The sequence below is a fragment of the Vulpes vulpes genome, chromosome 10 (genome assembly GCF_048418805.1).
Source record: "Vulpes vulpes isolate BD-2025 chromosome 10, VulVul3, whole genome shotgun sequence".
Classification (NCBI taxonomy): domain Eukaryota; kingdom Metazoa; phylum Chordata; class Mammalia; order Carnivora; family Canidae; genus Vulpes; species Vulpes vulpes.
In genome coordinates, this window is record NC_132789.1 from 85,240,455 (window position 1) to 85,261,529 (window position 21,075).

The window sequence follows — 21,075 nt, forward strand, 5'->3', positions numbered from 1 at the left end:
ATATTTACAGGAAAAACACTTACATAAGATCAGCTGGTTTCAACCACACTAAATAGTTATTAAAAAAAAAAAAAAGACTTCCTTAAAGCAAATTTTTCTGTGGAAACGTTTTTGATAACAAATTCCATTTCTTTAATAGACATGGGTTATCCAAATTTTCTATTTATTCTTGCGTCAGTTTAGCATGCTGTCTTTTTCAAAGACTTTGTCCACTTCATCTTAGTTGCACGTAGTCGGCATGAAGTGATTCACAACTCTTTCACTTTTTTAATACTGAAATTTGTGTTTTATCTCTTCTTTTTCTTAACCAGTTTTGTTAGGACCTTACAAATTTTATTAATCTTTTCAAAGAACCAATTTTTGGTTTTGTTAACTTGCTATATTGTTTCTCTGCTATTTATTTCATTGCTTTCTTATCTCTATAATGAATGCTGTATGTGCACTTAAAATGAATGTATTTTATACAGTTGTTGAATGTAGCATTCTATAAAGGTCAATTAGGTCAAATTAGTTCAGGGGCTTGTTCAAATCTGTGATATCACTATTTATTCTTTTTACTGACTTTTCTATTACTAAAAGAGGCATGGGAAATTTTTCCAGCCATAATTACAGTTATCATCCATTTTACTATTTAATCCTGTCAATTTTTGCTGTATTTATTTAGAATGCCTATTACTAAGCTATGTACATTTAGGGTTATTATCTAATTCTGATTTATTGACTCTTTTACAATTATGAAGTGTCTGTCCTCTTTATCTCTAGAAATAGTTCTTGAAGCCTACTTTGATTTTAATACAGCCACTCTAGCACTCTTCTGCTAGCTTTTTTCCATTGTTTATCTTTTTCTATCCTTTTATTTCCAATTAATGTCTTTACGTTCATCTTTTATAGAGAGTAGAGAGTTGGTTCTTGCTTTTTCATCCAGCCTGAAAAGCTTTTACATTTAAGTATATTATTTATTCTGTATATTTAGTATAAATGTGGCTACAGTTGAATTTAGGTCTACCATTTTCTATTTATTTTTTTATTCACTCAATATGTTCCTCTTTACTGTCTTATTGTGGGTTAACCCAATAGTTTTTGCTATTCCATTTTAGTTTTTGTACTGCCTTTTAGGCTTGCCTTTTTGTATTAGTGGTTGCTCTGGGAAATGTAATATGCTTTCTTAACTTACCACATTCTACTTAGAATTAATACTGCTACACATAAAATGAAAGAAACTGGCAAGAGAATAACTATTTCTTTCACTATTATTGTCACACATATTTGCATCTACCTAACTTATAAGTAACATAATAATGTTATGATTTTGCCTTAAATGGTCAGTTTTAAAGAAATTTTTTTTAAAATATATTTTTGTGTTGATACATTCTCTATATTCAATCTTCCTTATTGCTTCTTGTAGATTCAAATTCTCATCAGGTATCATTTCCTTTCAGCATGAAGAACTTCCTTTAACATTTTATGAAGTAAAGTACAGATCAGCTGGCAATAAAATCTCATTTCTGTAACTGAAATTTTTTTTCATCCTCCATGGTGTGAGATAGTTTCATTAGATACAAAATTATCAGTTGATATTTTTTCTTTCTGCTCTTTAAATACATAATTTCATTACCTTCTGTCCTCCATCATTTCTGATGAGAAGACATCCATAATTCTGAGAACTGTAACCCTCTGAATAATGTGTATTTTTTCCCTCCTGGTTATTTCCAAAGTTTGTTCTTTCCCTTTAATTCTCAACTCTGACTATGCTGTGCTTACATAAGGTTTTTCTTGAACTTATCTTGCTTGGATGTGATGATCTTGGATATGTAAAGATGCTCTTCACTACATTTAGGAAAAATTCAGTCATTATTTCTTCAACTATTTTTTTCTGCCTCTTCTTATTTCTCTTATCCCCCTGAGACTCAAAGTCATATATGGTAGTCTGCTTGATATTAAATTATAGGTCAGTCAGACTTTGTTCATTTTTATTCTAATTACATGTTACTTTGCTTCAGATGAGTCTGTATAGTCTACGAGTTTACCCATCTTATCTATTGCCTTTCCCAATATGCTACTCAACCCATCAATGACATTTTCATATCAGATACTCTATTTCTCAGTTCCAAAATTTTTATTTGATTATTTTTTATAGTTTCTATTTCGACACTGGCATTCTCTGTTATTATGAACTTATTTTCCTTTAGGTCTTTGAACATTTGTAATAGCTGTTTTAAAGCCCTCGACTGTTAATTCCAACATCTGGGATATCTTTTTCTTTGATGCAAGCCAGATTTTACTATTTCTTCATGTCTAGTATTTTATTTATTGTATATAAACATTGTACATTGTAGAGATTCTGGATTCTGTTGTTGTCCTCAAAGGAATGTTGAGTTTTTTATTCTAGGTTGTGGTTGAATTACTGGCCTATCATCTTTAATTTGTCAAGGCTTGGTTTTATGCTTTTGTTTAGGCAAATCAATTTGTTTTATCGTTAGTACTAAGGTGAATCCCTTAGTTCTGTGATTAGTCTTCACTCCTTAGGTATTGGCCTTCTAAGAATTCCTTGGAAGACAGATGCTCGCTAAATCCTTATCACTTGGTAGGACTTAAATTCCAATTTCTGACTCTCACTATGGTGAACTGCAATCTGCCTAAGCTTTAAGTTCCATACATATAAGGAGTCTATTGTGTGCACTCTGTTCTTAGCACCTAAAATAGCAAGTGCTTAATGTTTGTTTTTAAGTGAATAAACTATCACTACTAAAATAATATGTGGTGGATTAATGAATGAATGTATTACCAGTGAATAAGAAAACACAAGTGTGAAACCTGTCCTTCTAAGAACTTCACTGTTACTTCACTTTCCACAATCTCTTCTTTCCATCTCGCTGTCCAATCTACCTCATAAAATCAATAGTTTTCCACAAAAGTTTGTCAACAAATTTGCTGCATATAGTAACAAAGCAATCTGAAGAATCCCTCACAGAGTCATTGAAAGGCATAGTTTCATCACAGTAAATTGTAGTATACTGTTTCTAATACACAAAACCTTTGAAACATTATACAGCATTGTTACACTACTTTTCCCACCTACTGCATAGTAAGCACCAGCCTGGTCTACTGAATGATCACTAATAACTAAAAACAAAAAAAACAAAAAAACAAAAAAAACAAAAAAAAGATTTTTTTTTCTCCTTGCCTTAGTTGGATTAAATGGAAACACTGAGAAAGATACGTCAAAAACGTGAGCTTTTAACAACATACATTTCTTTAAACCTAGATACTTCAGTCAAGGTAACCCCAAGTAAGCACATTAATTTATACTTTTTCTGCTATCATATAAAAAGTATGCCTGGAGAAAAAAAAAGAGATATACCTGGTTCCTGGCTTTGGTTCTGGTTTGATAGGCTGTTGCTCTTTCTTCATTACTGTTTTCTAGAATAAGAGAAAGAAGGATTGACATAGGTAGGAAAACAACTTCATTATCTGTAAAATTTTAATTTCATTAACATTCTATTATCAAAAGGAGAGAGAACCATTCCATTCTAATATATATTACAAACCTAAACACTGATGTAAATTTGTAAGTATACCATGAACAAAAACATCCAAAATGGAGTCAGGAATGTCAAGGGCCCTAAGATGTTTGGAGCAAGGAGATCCCTGGAGAAATGCATGACCACACCTGTATGGAACGTAAACTGCTACACTGTCCCAAGCACAAACGGCTATATCCTGTTGCAGTTCTCAGAGTGAGGTTCACATCACTGAATTCCAACTTAGCACCTGGTATAGTAACTTATCCTAAATCAACCAACATTAATTATTTTTACCTACACCAAGTCAGAGTTCTTGCAAAACAACTTACATAAGCTTGCAGTTTTGCCTTTGTGTACTTTGTCCTTGTCCTCCCTCCTTGGAGCATATCTTAGAATTCTCCTAAATCCATGTCTCCTGGATTGAAATTCCTAAAGACCCCAGATAAACTTCTGATTTACTTTGCAGCCTAAGTAGTTTCCTGTAAGACAATACTCTGAGGAGTGTGATTATTGAACTTGCTCCAGCATCTTTTGGCACCCAGGAACACAATTCCAACTGATGGTTTCAATGAGCAAATATCTATACAAATCTGCTACAGATGAGAATTTATATATTTACTTATCTGTCCTCTGTCTTATAAAAAAGGTTCAAGGTAGTGTAAAAAAATGCAATATATATGAAAAAGGAAAATAAGAAAATCAGATTAAAGGTAAAATATGGATAGAAAAATAATGTCAAATATTTTCTGATATTACTTGATGTGTCACACAGATTTGGTTCTCAAATTCCTAGCTATCAAAATGTTATGGACTGGGGCATCTGGGTGGTTCAGTGGTTGAGTGTCTACCTTTGGCTCAGGTCGTGATCCTGGGATCCTGAGATTGAGTTCTATATCAGGCTCCCCACAGGGAGGCTGCTTCTCTCTCTGCTTGTGTCTCTGCCTCTCTGTGTCTCTCATGAATGAATGAATGAATGAATAAATTAATTAATTAATTAAATCTTTAAAAATAAAATTCAGAATGTTATGGCCTGAATTGTGTTCCTCTAAAATTCATATTTTGAAGCCCTCATCCCCAGCGTGACTACATTTGGAAATAAAGTCTTATGGTTAAATGAGGTCATAAGGTGAAGCCCTAATCCAATAGAATTTGTGGCCTTATAAGAGGAAGAGATGCCAGGGTCATGTGTGCACAGGCAAAAGGCCATGTGAAGACAACCAAGAAGCAGCCATCTATAAACCAAGCAGGGAGGACTCAGGAGATACCAACTCTGCCAGCATCTTGATCTTAGACTTCCAGCCTCCAGAATTGTGAAAAAATTAATTTCCGTTGTATAAGCTACCCAGTCTATGGTATTTTATTATGGCAGGACTGGGAAAGTAATACACAAAGCAATGAAGAAAACACAGTAGTTCTAACATTCATAATGTCTGTAAGAGAAGCAAACTTACTTCTTGGAAAATTTCTTCTATGAGTCCTTCAAAAGAAGCCTCCTATAATTTGATGGTCAGCTTCAACAGCATCTCTTCAACAACTACACCAAAGTGTTTAATGTGGATTTTATTTACCATCCCTCAATATTGGTCAACAATAAAAGAACAACTCAGGAAGAGAATTCTACAAGACCTCAGAATAACTGGGTCATTCCCTCTCTGGTCATTCAGGGTGATCCAAAGGTGAAACTTAGACCCAGAGGCGTTGATGAATTGCATATCTACTTTATAATCTGCCATGATGATTATTTTGCACAAAACAGCTTTTGAAAAAAATGTCTCAGATAAGAGGAATTTAAGGTAATCTTGATAAATGCGTAAAAAGCTAATGGATTTTGGATTATTGGTTTTGTCTTCTCCCTCAGACTCTATAAGAAGTCAGGAAGAGGAAACATTTTGGTTATTGTCATATGGTATGCTTATGATACCACAAAGAAAATTCTTATTTTAGTTTTGTTTTTTTTTAAGTTTCAAATATGTGTTTAACCACTATTTGACAACTGAAGCAAAAAAAGTCTCTTATATGAAATCTCAAAATACATAAAGGATAAATGTAAAGATGAAATGTGGAAGAAACTTGTGTTTATACTGCAAAAATACTTAGTATTAGGACATGAGAATTATTATTTTTAAGTATTTTAAACGAATTACAACTCTTTCTTTTATTTTTAAAAAGATTTTATTTATTTATTCATAGAGACACAGAGAGAGAGAGACAGAGACAGAGACAGAGACAGAGACAGAGACACAGGCAGAGGGAGAAGCAGGCTCCATACAAGGAGCCCAACGTGGGACTTGATTGCGGGTCTCCAGGGTCACGCTCTGGGCTGAAGGCAGCGCTAAACCGCTGAGCCACCCGGGCTGCCCATCTTTCTTTTAAAGTTAAGTTCATTCTGTCTCATACTGTTCTCTCATATGCAATCTAACTTACATATATTAATTTGCATTTTATGCCATTCTTTTTAAGATCGAAGGTTAACTTTTCTTCAATAGTTATGTTAGAGTGCCACAATAACCTTGAGGATTAGTTTGTGACATCTAAGTAACTATTTCTTACTTTTAAAATTTTCTGGTGATTTCTTCATTTTCAAAGTAAACAATCATCCTCAAGAATAATACTGTACTTTAAAAAATTTACATGCAACATATAGGTGATAATAAAACTGAAGCAGCATCTATATATTTTTAATGTTGCCCTCAAGATGTTCCATGACATGTATTCATGGCTACAAAAATACTAATAACTACAAAAATTAACTTTAACCAATATATTCCATACTTTAGCACAAACTAATGTGCTTGGCTTAGAACACACTGTCCATGTGTGATACTACTATTTATGATTGCCAACTTAATATTTTTTTAACTGCTTCCTTCTTGGCCAGACTAACTGAATTGGAATGTTCTCCATGATGAAGGGTGTCAAATGTGAAGGCTGCTAAGTAAAACAGTCTCAGACAAACATTCTTGAGGATTTTTGTTACTAAGATAGTCTCTGATGCTTTTTCCAGTTACTTTCCCACAACTTCATTGACTTCGCAACCTCCATTGTGTCTCTCTCTTCCTATTTAACATAATCAGAAACTGGTTTTTATCTTGGACTTTTGGGGGGCTAAGGGGAAGGTGGTCTCTTTTTTGTAATATAAACAAGCAGTACTTTTATTTACGTAGTCCTGTGAGGTTTTTTTATAAGTCTTAGTTTCCTACATATTTATATATTCAAATTTCAAGTCCATTCTGCCTTAATGTTTCAACTCCATCCTCTCTCAAAATCTTCCCTCTTTCCACACATATTACCTGCTTCTTTAAACTATTTCAAGCTCGTAGTCACTTGATGACAATGCATTTGGAGTGACACATTCTAAATACATGATGTAAGATGTAAGTCATTTATTAAACCCTTATATCAAAGCTTTCAAAAGTTTTTAACAACCTATGTGTTATTTATTCCAAACCACTGTTCAGACTCCTTTGTCCCACATATTTCCCAAATCCCACAGTTTAACTGGTACCAAGCTTACTTCTGATAATTTACACATTAGTACACTTCCAGCTTCTTTTTATAAGTAACTGTCTAATCCATCAATTATCCTCTTCTTCCCATATCTCATCTGGATTTTTTTTCTTTTGACAATGTTGCTAATTTCTCTCATGGTATAATGATTAAATTCTTGATTAACCACAGATGAAATATGGAATAAAGCCTTTCACTTTGGATATTAAATCTAAGACATATTTCTATATTACTAGTATTAGTGTGAAATTGTAGAATATGTTTGCTATAACAAAATAATCTATAACTGGCATATTACACCCCCAATACTTACCCCAAATGTGGTTAAAGGGTTATTTTCTAAGTAGCAAAGAATTTTCATAGTTTTAAACAGCTTTGTGACCCTACCAGATGTATATATAAACACATCATTAAAGGTAAAATGAAAGGTTTGTTTAAAAGTAGGTAACTGTGAAGAGAAAATCATTAATAGCATATACATATAAAATTACAATTACACATTAAAACATGTGAAATAAACTGAAAATCTTTCTCTGCCAGGCTTGACTATTAACACTTGTGTTTCCCCAGCAGAAGTCAGTCATGTCACTAGCACCTTCTGTGAAATAGCAGTGAGCTGCCTTTCTTATATTGCTCCTGTTTCTTGTATAAAAAGTGGTTTAAAGAGAAAAATGGCAATAAGCTTGTACTCATGCAGAACTAGCAGGCACCAAACACATCATTCTGGGATTTTTCACAAGTAAATATCTTTGCATTATTAAATTTTAGAGCTTTCCCAAACACACACAAATCACAGGAGGGTTTTCAAGCCATAGAATCATCCATGGGAAATTGTAGTAGTCCCAGGAAACCCACAGAATCCCAAAATCTCCTCATGGAGACAGAAGCCTCCATTTTGGAAGATATTCTTAAATGTGGTATTTTCTTCACCTCTTGAGAAAAATGGAGTGATCTCAAAGATAATGCTGGCCACTCTATAGTGGCCCTGGCTTCAAGAAGCTGTTCAACTTTCAGATTAGGGAATACTAGAGAAGGTGACCCAGCAAAACACAGGTCATTCATTATCCAATCACTAGACAAAGTTTCTTAAACCTCTAAGGGAAATAAAAACTATATGAATTATTCTTTTATATGTAGGAATTTAAGTATAACATAGTAGATAATAAAAAGACTGATGACAAGAAGGGAGCAGGATAGAGTAGTTTACATCCCAATGTAAGCCCCTCTGAGGATTGAAATCTATTTATAAAAGACACAATAGGGCCTTTGTTTCTTTGAATATGTTCATAATAACAAATGGCAGCATAAAACAATAATAAATTCTAAAAACAAAAAGTAAGATATTTTAATTGCATGATTAAATGGATGGGAAATTAATAGATTTCCTTCCTGGTCAAATATGACAAGAAATGTTGAATTTACTATTATATTAGATCGGGAGCCTATATTTACCTTGAGGATAGCATAGCAATTCCTGACAACTTTAACAACTTAGAGACTGGGTCTTAATGAGTTACATGCCCTGCAGTTGGAAGACAAACACTGGAGCCAGAGAATGAAAGAATGTCAGAGTTGAGAATATGCCTCAAAAAACCTGAGTACTAGAAATGCAATATCCTTAGAGTATAAACTAGCATTAAATCATTTCCCAATAGAGAGAAAAAAAAGGAGATACTATGAGACCCCCCTGTCTGTCATGATCTTGGCCCTGGGTAGCTCTGGGCTCCAGAACACTCCCCCTCCCCAGTCCCACCTCCCCCAAAAAATGAAAGGCAAAAGTTTAGAATAAAGTTGTCTTAGGTTGGTAGTGCTCTAAAGCACCTGGTAAAAGAAGTGATCAGTCATTTTGAAAAAAAAGCAATTTGAATTCAGATTTCAGGGAATTCTTACAATAAAAGAATCAAGAAAAATGAGCTCAAAATCAGAAATATCATTAAACGTAAGAAAAAAGCAATCAATGAGTCAGAAGAAACAACAAACTACATATTCAGAGCCTCAAAGACTGCAATATTATAATTAAGATATACAGAACATAAAATAAGAGTTTTGATTTCTATATGCTTAGATAAGTGGATGAAAAGAAATAAAAAATTATCAAAATTGACCAAGCTGATTTGGAAAATAATAAGTAGACATTCAAAAGATGAAAAATATAGCAATTAAAATTGGTAATTCAATAAAAGGAGAACCAATAATCTAAAAGAGAAATCAGAGTGAAAAAGAAGACCTGGGATGTAGCAATGAGAGACAGAGATGGCAAGTATGAAAAAGAAAAGAGGCAAAGGCTGAAATTGAGTGAAAGGAGAAGAAGGGAAGGCAAAAAGCATTTGAAGAGATAATGACAGAAATATTTTTTTTTCAGGATGCTGAAAAACACTGATTCTCACATTTAGGGATTTTCATATGTAGTTCAAGAAATAAAATTACCCTACTGGTCTGAGATGCTAAATATAATGGTAAGTAAGAAATAAATAAATTATAAATATAAATATAAATATAAATATAAATATAAATATAAATAATAAAGGTAATCATGTAGATAAACCTAAACATTGAAGTATTAAAAAAATCCTGTCTTATTAGTGAGTTAAAAAAGGAGGAAAAGTACTGGGGAAGATCACAGCATAGGAAGACCCTGAGCTCACCCCATTCCACATTTACACTGAAGTATCATCCACATCCATGTCAATAAACTGGAGAGCAAGTAAAGTTAGGCAGAACAAACTCCACAACTAAATACAGAGAAGTTGCATCAGAAAGGTCAGAAAGGCAGAGGGAGACTGCCCAGGGGATGGGGGGGAGCTGCATGCATGGAGAGGGCAGAGAAACACTCCCTCACACCAGGGAGCTCTCCTGGAGGAGACTAAACTCCATAATGTTTGGCTTTGAAAACCAGATGGGCTGAATTCCAGGAGTTTGTAAAACCAGTGGGACCTGGAGCCTGGAGCCTGCTGACTCCTGAGTCAGCAGTGGGTGAGTGGCAAGGGACAGTGACAGCTGGGTCACTGACCTTAAAGAGACAGCCACCTGCATGAGGAAGCAACATAAAAGCAGCAGTTTATACAACGCCAGGGGCAAATGGGAGACACATCTGTACATACTGCTTTTGGAGTGTGTTGAAAGACTTCTCTAAAAATGAGGGAAGCTGGCAGACGCCATTTTCTTCCACCACAATCCAACATAAACACACAGCCACCTGCAGGAGGTGGGGCTACACACACATTTGCTACTTCACCTGCTAGCAGTGTGCCTGGTCCAGGAGTTCTCCTAAGGACTCCCACACTCCAAGCCTGCTAGCACCAGCCCCCTGGGCTTAGTACAAATTTTATTAAAACTGCACACCCTGCCCAGCTGCCCCAGGGCACAGTTGCCTCAGTGCGCCCTGCTCAGCTACCATGCAGAGCCCAGCAGTGCATACCCCCAGCTACTATGGTGTATCAGGCTCAGCTACACCCAGCCAACATCATGAACTTACCGAGCCTCACACCCCTAGCCATCCGCAGTGTGCAGGCCACAGCTGCCAGTGATTTGAGGGATCTGGCATATTTTGTTAACACTGCTCTCCTGTTCCCAAGTTCCATGGTGGGCATATTGCCTCAGACCTGGCCTCTCTGGGTCCTACTGACAGCACACAGAGCAAGTAGATCTCACAATAGGCAGAGAGACAGTGTAAACAACTGCACTGAAAGGAAAAGTGAATCACACACAATACCAGAGCATTGGCAACACACATAGGATATTCTCCTAAAGTGTCAGGTTCTGGAGAGCAAGGGACATTTCATTGCAGGATGCTACAGGACTTCTTTTTTATAAAGTCACTACTTCAAGAATGGAACACATAGCTTACTTTCTCAACACAGAGAAACATAAACAGAGAGGCAGACAAAATGAGGAGACAGAAAAATATCCCAAATGAAAGAAAAAGACAATGCCACAGCCAGATATCTAAGTAAACAAATATAAGTAATATGGCTGATAAGGAATTTAAAGCAATGATCATAAGGATACTCACCAGACTTGAGAAAAGAGTTGGAGACTTGAGTGAGACACTTAACACAAAGATAAGGAATAGCATAGCAGACATAAAGAGCTGAATAAATGAAATGAAGAAATGAATAGTAGGATGGAAGAAGCAGAGGAATGAATTAGTGACATAGTAGACAGAGTAATGGAAAGTAATCAATCTGGACAAAAGACAGAAAAAAGAATTACACAAAATAAGAATAGACTTAGGGGACTCAGTGACTCCATCAAATATAATAAGATTCATATTATAGGAGTCCCAGAAGAAGAGAGAAAAAGGGGACAGAACATTTATTTCAAGAAATAATAGCTGAAAACTTCCCTAATCTGGGGAAGGAAAAAGATATCCAGTTCCAGGAGCACAGAAAACTCTCATCAAAATCAGCAAAAGCAGATCTACACCACGACATACTGTAATTAAGTCAGCAAAACACAGTGATAAAGAAAAAAATTTTAAAGCAGCAAGACAAAAGAAATCAGTAAATTACAAGAGAAAACCCATTAGGCTAGCAGGAGATTTCTCAACAGAAACTTGGCAAGCCAAAAGAGAGTGGCAGGATATAGTCAATGAGCTGAATGGGAAAATATCTGCACTGCAGCCAAGAAATACTTTATCTGGCAAGGCTACCATTCAGAATAGAAGGAGAGATAAAGAACTTCCCAGACAAACAAAAACTAAAGGAGTTCATGACCACTAAACCAGCCCTGCAAGACATACTACAGCAGACTCCAAATGGAAAGGACAGACCAAAATAAAAGTAGGAAACACAAAAGCAGTAAAAATGAATATTTCTATCAAAAAATCATTCAAGCAACTCACCAAAAAAAAGACTACAAAATATAATAGCATATACTAAAAACATGAGGAGAGGAGTAAAGGCTAAGTTCAAACTTAAGCGACCATCAACTTAATATAGACTGCTATATGTAGAAGACATTATATACAAACATAATGGTAACCATGTATTAAAAACCACTAATAAACATGCAAATAATAAGAGAAAGAAATCCAAATGTATCATTAAAGAAAATCAACAAAGCATGAAAGAAAAGAATAAGAAAAAAATCTTCAGGGCAGCCCAGGTGGCTCAGCAGTTTAGCACCACCTTCGGCCCAGGGCCTGATCCTGGAGACCCAGGATCGAGTCCTTCATCGGGCTCCCTGTGTGGAGCCTGCTTCTCCCTCTGCCTGTGTCTCTGTCTCTCTCTGTCTCTCTCTCTGTGTGTCTCTCATGAATAAATAAAATCTTTTTTAAAAATCTTCAGAAACAACCACAATACAAGTAATAAAATGGCAATAGGGCAGACCGGGTGGCTCAGCGTTTTAGCGCTGCCTTCAGCCCAAGGCATGATCCTGGAGACCCAGGATAGAATCCCACATCGGGCTCCCTGCATGGAGCCTACTTCTTCTCCCTCTGCCTGTGTCTCTGCCTCTCTCTCTCTCTCTCTCTGGTCTCTCATGAATAAATAAATAAAATCTTTTTTTAAAATGATAATAAATACATATAACCTATCAATAACTACTCTGAATGTAAATGAACTAAATGCTACAATCTAAAGACACAGAGTGACAGAATGGATTAAAAACAAGCTCCATCAATATGCTGCCTATAGGAGATTCATTTTAGACCTAAAGACACTTGCAGATTGAAAGTGAAGGAATGGAGAAATATCATGCAAATGGATGTCAAAAGCAAACTGGAGCAGCAATTGTTACATCAGAAAATAGACTTAAAACAAAGACCGTAACAAGAATCAAAGAACAACACTATATAATAATAAAGACAACATTCCAACAAGAAGATATAATAATTATAAATATTTATGCACCCAACATAGAAACACCCAATACATAAAACATTTAGTAACTAAATTAAAGGAACTAGTCAATAATAATACAAGGGGACTTTAATACCCCACTTACATCAATGGACAAATTATTTAAACAGAAAATCAACAGGGAAACAAAAACTTTTTGAATTACACATTGCAATACACAAATTTAACAGATATATAAACCATTCCATCCTAAAGCAGCAAAATATACATTCTTTTCAAGTGCATATGGAACGTTCTCCCATAAAACCAGCTCAATAAATTCAAAAAAGATCAAAGTCCTAGCATGCATGTTTTTTGACCACGATGCTATGAAACCAGAAGTCAAGTACAAAAAAAAAGTCTGGAAAGAACAAAAATACATGAAAGCTAAATAATATGCAATTAAACAATCAATGGGTGAACTAGGAAAATAAAGAAGAAATTAAAAAGTACATGGAAACAAATGAAAATGAAAAACACAATAGTCCAAAACCTTTGGGATGCAGCAAAAGCACTTCTGAGAGGGTAGTTTATAGCAATATAGGCCTATCTCAAGAAGCTAGAAAAATTTCAAATAAACAACCTGACCTTATGCCTAAAGAAGTAGAAAAAGAACAACAAACAAAACCTAAAACCAACAGAAGGAAGGAAATAATAAAGATCAGAGCAGAAATAGGGGTGCCTGAGTGGCTCAGTCATTTAAGCATACAACTCTGGATTTTGGCTCAGGTCATAATCTTGGGGTCATGAGATTGAGCCCTACATCAGGTTCTGCACTGAGCATGGAGTCTGCTTCAGATTCTCTCTCTCCCTCTTTCTGTCCCCCTACCTTCCCCAGCTCACACACACTCTCTTTCTCTCTTAAAAAAAAAATGAAAAATTTTTTAAATAAAAAAGAGCAGAAATAAATGATATCGAGATTTAAAAAAAAAAACACCAAAACAAAAACAAAACAAAACAAAAAAACAATAGAACACATCAATGAATCCAGGGGCTGATTCTGTGAGAAAAAAAAATCAATAAAATTGATAAACTTCTAGGCAGACTTATCTAGAAAAAAGAGAAAAGGTGTTAAAAAAATAAAATTACAAATGAGAGAGGAGAAATAATTACCAACACCACAGAAATACAAATCATTGTAAGAGAATATTATGAAAAACTATATGCCAACAGAGAAGACAACCTAGAAGAAATGGATAAATTCCTAGAAACACATAAACTACCAAAACTGAAACAGAAAGAAATAAAAAAGAATTGAACAGACTGATAACCAGCAATAAATTGAATCAGAAACCAAAGAATTCCCACCCCCCGCCCCCGCAAAAAAAACAAAATTCCAGGACCAGATAGCTTAATAGGTGAAATGACCAAATATTTAAAGAAAAGTTAATATCTATTCTTAAATATTCCAATAAATAGAAAAGTAAGGAAAACTTCCAAATTCACTTTATGAGGCCAGCATTATGCTGATACCAAAACCAGCTGAAGACACCACCAGAAAAGAAAAACACAGGCCACTATCCACACTCAACATAGATGCAAAAATCCTCCGTAAAATACCAGCAAACTCAATTCACCAATACGTTAAAAAAAAAAAAATCATTCACCATGATCAAATAGGATTTACTCCTGGGTGCAAGAGTGGTTCGATATCTGTAAATCAATCAACATGATACATTACATCAATAAGAGAAAGGTTAAGAACTATATGATCATTTCAATAGAGAAAAAGCATTTGACAAACTTCAAAATTCATTCATGATAAAAATTGTCAACAAAGTAGGTTTAGAGGGAATATACCCAACACAATAAAGGTCATACATGAGAAATCCACAGCTAACATACTCAATGAGGAAAAACTGAGAGCTGGCACAAAAATGGACACATGGCTCAATGTAACAGAATAGAAAACATAGTAATAAATTCATAATTATGTGGTCAATTAATCATCAACAGAGCAGGAAAGAATATCCAATGGGAATATCCAATGGGACAATCTCTTTAACAAGTGGTATTAGGAAAATTGGACAGCAACATGCAAAAGAAAGAAACTGGACCACTCCTCCACAACACACACCAAAATAAATTCAAAATGGGTGAAAGATTTAAATGTGAGAAAGGAAACAATCAAAATACTAAAAAACACAGGCTGTAACCTCTTTGACATTGGCCAGAGCAACCCTTTTCTAGGTTGCCATATATGTCTCCTGAGGCAAAGGAAACAAAAGCAAAAGTAAACTATTGGTACTAAACCAAAATAAAAAGCGTCAGCATAGTGAAGGAAACAATCAATAAAACTAAAAGGCAACCTATGGAATGAGAGAAGATATTTGCAAATGACATATCCGGTGAAGTGTTAATAACCATAATATATAAAGAACTTATAAACCTCAACACCCAAAACATGTAATCCAATTTAAAAATGAAAAGACATGAACAGACATTTCTCCAAGGAAGATATACAGATGGCCAACAGATATATGAAAAGATGTTCATCATCACTTACCATCAAGGAAGTGCAAATCAAAACTACAGGGAGATATCACCTGACACTCATCAGAATAACTAAAATCAACAACACAAAAACAAGTGTTGGCAAGGATGTGGAGAAAAAGGAACACTCATGCACTGTAGGTAGAAAAGCAAACTGGTGCAGCCACTGTGGAAAACAGTATGGAGGTTCCTCAAAAAGTTAAAAATAGAACTACCATACCCAACAACTGGGTATTTTCCCAAAGAATACAAAAACATTAATTCAAAAGGATAGATGCACCTCTAGTTTATAGCAGCATGATTTACAATATGCAAAATATGGAAGCAGCCCAAGTGTTCATCAATTGATGAACGGGTAAAGAAGAGGTGACATATATACAATAGAATACTATTGGGCCATAAAAAAGAATGAAATCTTGCCATTTGCAATGACATGGATTGGAGCTAGAAAGTATTACACTAAGTGAAATAAGTCAGTTGGAGAAAGACAAATACCATATGATTTCATTCATATGTGGAATTTCAGAAACAAATGAGCAAAGGAGGAAAAGAGAGAGAGAGAGAGAGAGAAAGACAAGCCAAGAAACAGATTCTTAACTATAGAGAACATATGATGATTACCAGAGGGGAGGTGGGTAGGGGGATGGGTGAAAAAGGTGATGGGGATTAAGGAGTGCACTTGTCTGTGATGAGCCACCAGGTGATGTATGAAATTGTTGCATCACTATATTGTACACTTGAAACTAATATTCGTATGTTAACTATATTGGAATTAAAATAAAAACTTAAAAAACTAAGAGACAACTAAACTTTGTTAAGGAAATCTAAGATTTCTGCATGAGATGAGAAGTGGGTAAAAATACTTTATGTTAAGTGTGTATATGAGAATCTATAGGTTAACCACTTACAAAAGTAAGAACAAGAATATAAATGTCAAGCTAGTATAAGGAAAACTAGTACAATGACAAACTAGTACTAGGAAAAATGGAACAAGAGGGAAAAATATGTCAATCAATTTCCAAAAAAAAATGTATTTTTTCAACAAAGGAGTTGGGAAAAAGAGGGAAATGGAAAGAATAAAGAGCACAAAATAAAAGAGGTAGAATTGCATCTAAATACACTTTCTAAAATACTACAGTATGACATTTACAAAGAAGAAATAACGGTGGCCTAGAAATATGTGAAAAATTCTCAGCCTTATTTGTCATTAGAAAAATGCAAATTAAAATCACAAAGAAATATTTCATGCCCGACAAATTGGCAAAGGTTACAATTTTGACATATTAAGTATTGCCAAGTATATGAAGGAATGGGAACTCTCATAAGCTTCTGCTGGGAGTGGAACAGTGTTTGCTAGTGCCTGGTAAAACTAAACATATGCCCACTGGCCAGAACAGCCGTTCAACTGGAGGCGATCAATTATGCATGGAGTCAATAATTAGCTCTTGAGCTCCCATTGCCCAGGCCCTGCCCACCTGCCTCAAGGGCTAAAGGAATCAATATCCCAGCATCTATATACTTATTCTTGATGCAGAAGGATGTAGGTTCACATTGATGCTGGGAATTCTTGCCCTAGAGAAACTCTTGCACATATACTTCAGAAGGCATATGAAAGAACATCGCAGAATTGTTCATGATAGGAAGTAACTAAGGGGGAACAAATATCTCTCAGCAACAGAAAGAATAATCAAGTTGTAGTGTAATCATTCAATGGGATGTTGTGCATCCATGAAAATGAAGGAAACACAGGGGCACACATAGACATTTATGAAGATTGATCTCAAAAATAGAGCGTTAAGCAAGAAGAAAGACAAGACATTATGATTCCATATACATAATGTTAAAAAACAAGCAAAAGTAAACAAAATGCTAAATAGAGATATGTGTATATTCATTAAAATTCTAAAGAAAAGCAAAAAAAATTCTAAAGAAAAGCAAGAAAATAATGAGCATAAAGTTGAGATTGGTTTCTAAGAAGACAAAGGGGTGACTGAGTGGCTCTGCTGATTAAGCATCTGCCTTCAGTTCAGGTCATGATCCTGGGGTCCTGGCATCAAGCCCCACATCAGGCTCCATACTTAGTGGAGAGTCTGCTTCTCCCTTTCCCTCTGCCCCTCCTCCCAAATCATGTTCTCTCATTCTCTTTCTCAAATAAATAAATTTAAAACTATTTTTTAAAAAAGGGATATGAAGACAAAGACACAGTTATTAAGTTCTCTAAGTATTTACTTTAGTATTATTCTTTAAGATACATAGATATGTAGGTAAGTATAATGTGCTGTTGTGTATAATTGTCATATAAAACAATAGAAATTTTTCAAATAATATGGTAGAAAAATTCCTTGAGCTTATGATGAGAGTCTCTCTCCTTGAAAAAGAGAAGAATGAAAAAACCTTGGGAACTCATAATTTTTTTCAGGTATACCACTTCCTAAGACATGAAGACATGATGTGACTCCAAATATCTCCTGTGGTTTGGATGTTTTCTTGAAAACTTGAAAATTCAAGAATGCCAAAGGACAGAATGAGCTGTTTCATTATCAAGTCTTAAATTATATGAATCTATAAATACATGTGACTGTTTTTGTAAGCTGGAATTAAAAAGACAAAATAAGAAAATGAGTTTCCATTTTACAATTTGGGGGCATTCTAACATGCTTGTGTTCACACTGATGTTGAAGTTGATGCTTAAATAGTTACAAGGTACTTATTTGACTTTGAGTATGTTTCCCCCTTTGGGTTTAAACTAACCTCCCAAATAGTTAATTTATTACCAAAAACAATCAATTACAAACTAAACAGTGTTTTAAATTTTTGAATTCAATCCTTTTCATTTGCCCATTTGTTGGGGATTTATTGGAATGTGAAACCACTGTAAATGTGAGTTTGGTCATTATCATGAGATTTATGTACTATATGTTAGACCTGGAACTGTATCACCATAGAACCAATTAATTCTTATAACTAATAATTAGAACCTATTATGTGCTTTATGTACATTTTCTCCAATCTTCACCAAGACTCTGCAAAATAAATATTTTAATTCCCACTTTGCTTAGGAAATTGAGACACTTAATATCTTTATTACAGAAGTAAGAGGTGGCTTGGATTTAGACTCAATACACTACTCTCTTCAAAAAGTGAAACTGGTGACACAAGCAGATTTTTAATCACTGCAAAAGGTCAGGATATAGTGAACAAAGACAGCATTGGAGTTTGTTAGGTTTTTAATTGATTGACACTCAGCAATTTTGTTTCACACTTTTATTTCTTTTAGAAAAGATCCCATGGTTTTGTAGGGAGTCAGTAAGACTTAATAATAATGGGATTTAGAGCTGCCAATCAAATGCATTAAGGTCAAAGGCTGCCCAGCCCCCAACTGCAACCTGACTAACATTCCTTATTTGGAGGACTTTTATAGGGAGTTACATTAAAAAGTTCTCCTCAAACCTTAATGTGCTCATAGATCACTAGAGACTTGGGATACACTTGGACGAATATATCAGTCCATTGAAATTACCCAGATTAATCCATTTGGGTGAAAGCTCTAATTATCAAAATATCTGGCATATTTTCCCAGACCAATTTTGACATTCAGTGTAGTTCTATTTCATTATTTGAGAATATGCTTCTAATAGCTCTGATTGGTTATAATCTCACTCCTCGACTTCCCAAGAAAATACATTCCTGTTCCACCACGTGACTCTAAATTCAACCCAGCATAGCTGCACTTCAAGTATTTGTCAAGAAAAAAAATAATTACTTTGTATACACTGTCACTACTTACCAAAGCTCAGTTAAAAGAATATCATGGGGAATGATCTAAAGCAATGTTTCTAAAACTTTAATACACTTATCAATCACTACTGATATTGTTCAAACACAAGATTCTGATTCAACAGACCTGGGGTGGGATCCTAGACTCTACGTTTGTAACAAGTTCCTAGATGAAAACAATGCTATTGAGTCATGGAATGGGAAGATCTAAACGATATTCCTTCACTCCTCAAGATTTCCTAAAATCTACCCATGATTTAAATTAGTGCCACAGAGATCTGGATACTGTGTTACCTAGTAACCTAGGTTACCCGGAGGGTCTTTTAATGAGTGTTGGAGGAGGTAAGAAAAAAGAAAGAGAACCCAACAATGAGAACTTCCTGACAAAATGACAATGAGTCCAGAAAAGGGGAATGGGGGAAAAGTATATTTCAGAACAAAGAATCAATAATTGTACAACTCATTTTGGTCAATGCATAAAAAATATAATAATTACAGTAAGATTGATGCAACATCTTTAAATCATTTTTTTCTTTGTCCTCTCTCTAATATTATCATGGCTGTGTTTTTCACTTGGGTCTCTTTTGTGTTCCTTTTAGAGAAAATTTCAAACAAACTGTTATCCATTTATTCAGCAAATATTTTCTGAATGTTTACCTTATGAAAGTATTACTCTAGGCTCCAGGGCTGCATCAGTGATCTTAAAAGTCAAGAGCCTTATGGAGCCTACACTTAGAAAGGAAGGCCAGAGGTAAACTAATAAAGAGATCCACAATATACTATCATGTCATAGTATCTTGTATGATGAAAATAAAGGCAGTGGTGCTCTTTTAGGTGGGGGTTAGCAAATGGTTCTTACAGGAGGCTGCATCTATCCACAAGATAAAATCACATCTGCCTAATTCTGCCATTAGGAATCATACAAACGTGGGTAATCCAAAATTAATCCCAGGTAATCCAAAATTAATTCTTGCACCAAGAAATCAAGAACAATGAATATATGAATATTTTCTTTAATAATATGTGTAGGTGTTTACATATAATGTGTGTATATGTCTGTCGTTATCTATCTTCCCTATCTACCTTCATCTACTACTATTACTACTACTACTGCTATTACTACTACTGCTACTATGACTACTACTGCTACTACCACCACCATAGGTCTATGATTCCTAATCTGAGACTCAGAAATCCAAAAAGCTTTGAAAACCAACAAATTTCTTATAACTCATTTGGAGGAACACTCAACTCAGCTGACCGTTGGTGGCAAAGCCTGACCTAAACCAACTTTAAAAGGCCTATATAAAGGGAAAAGAAATGTTGGGAAATATCAGGAAGGGAGACAGAACATAAAGACTCCTAACTCGGGGAAACGAACTAGGGGTGGTGGAAGGGGAGGAGGGCGGGTGTTGGAGCGGAATGGGTGACGGGCACTGAGGTGGACACTTGACGGGATGAGCACTGGGTGTTTTTCTGTATGTTGGTAAATTGAACACCAATAAAAATTAATTAAAAAAATAAAAATAAAATAAAAGGCCTATATAGTGGCCTCTCATTCTGGCTTAATGAGAATATCCATATGCTTTACTGAAAAATATTAATATGTTTTCATTACAGTTTTCACTGCAGACCCACTTATCTTCTTACCTTTCTTAAGTTTGAAATTCTCTGAATTTCTAAGAATATCTGGCCCCAAAGTTTTGAATAAAGGATTATGGATCTGTGCAACTACTACAAAGTACAACTATTAACTACTGTTTTTGCATGTGCTACAAAACTTTACCTTTGAGTAGCTCTGTATTTATTACTCCAAATCATTCCATCTCATTAGCTGAAGCCTGAAAAGAAAACCTTGCAACTAATCCACCTATTGTTTAATGAATACATTTGACTTTCAAACTATTTTTCTGATCATTTAAGAAAGTAAATTA

The 21,075-nt window shown here is 34.9% G+C and overlaps 1 protein-coding gene across 1 annotated transcript in view; it reads right to left on the reverse strand.

Annotated features, from left to right (window-relative positions):
- The window catches only part of IQCM (IQ motif containing M), a gene marked incomplete at its 5' end in the record, with an annotated part of 337,033 nt that overhangs the window by 205,984 nt on the left and 109,974 nt on the right, over window positions 1-21,075 (reverse strand). Inside the window, 2 exons of the mRNA XM_072722489.1 lie at window positions 3,362-3,420; window positions 7,345-7,414. Of these exons, the coding sequence (XP_072578590.1) occupies window positions 3,362-3,420; window positions 7,345-7,414 (129 nt within the window). The remainder of the gene's footprint in view (window positions 1-3,361; window positions 3,421-7,344; window positions 7,415-21,075) is intronic.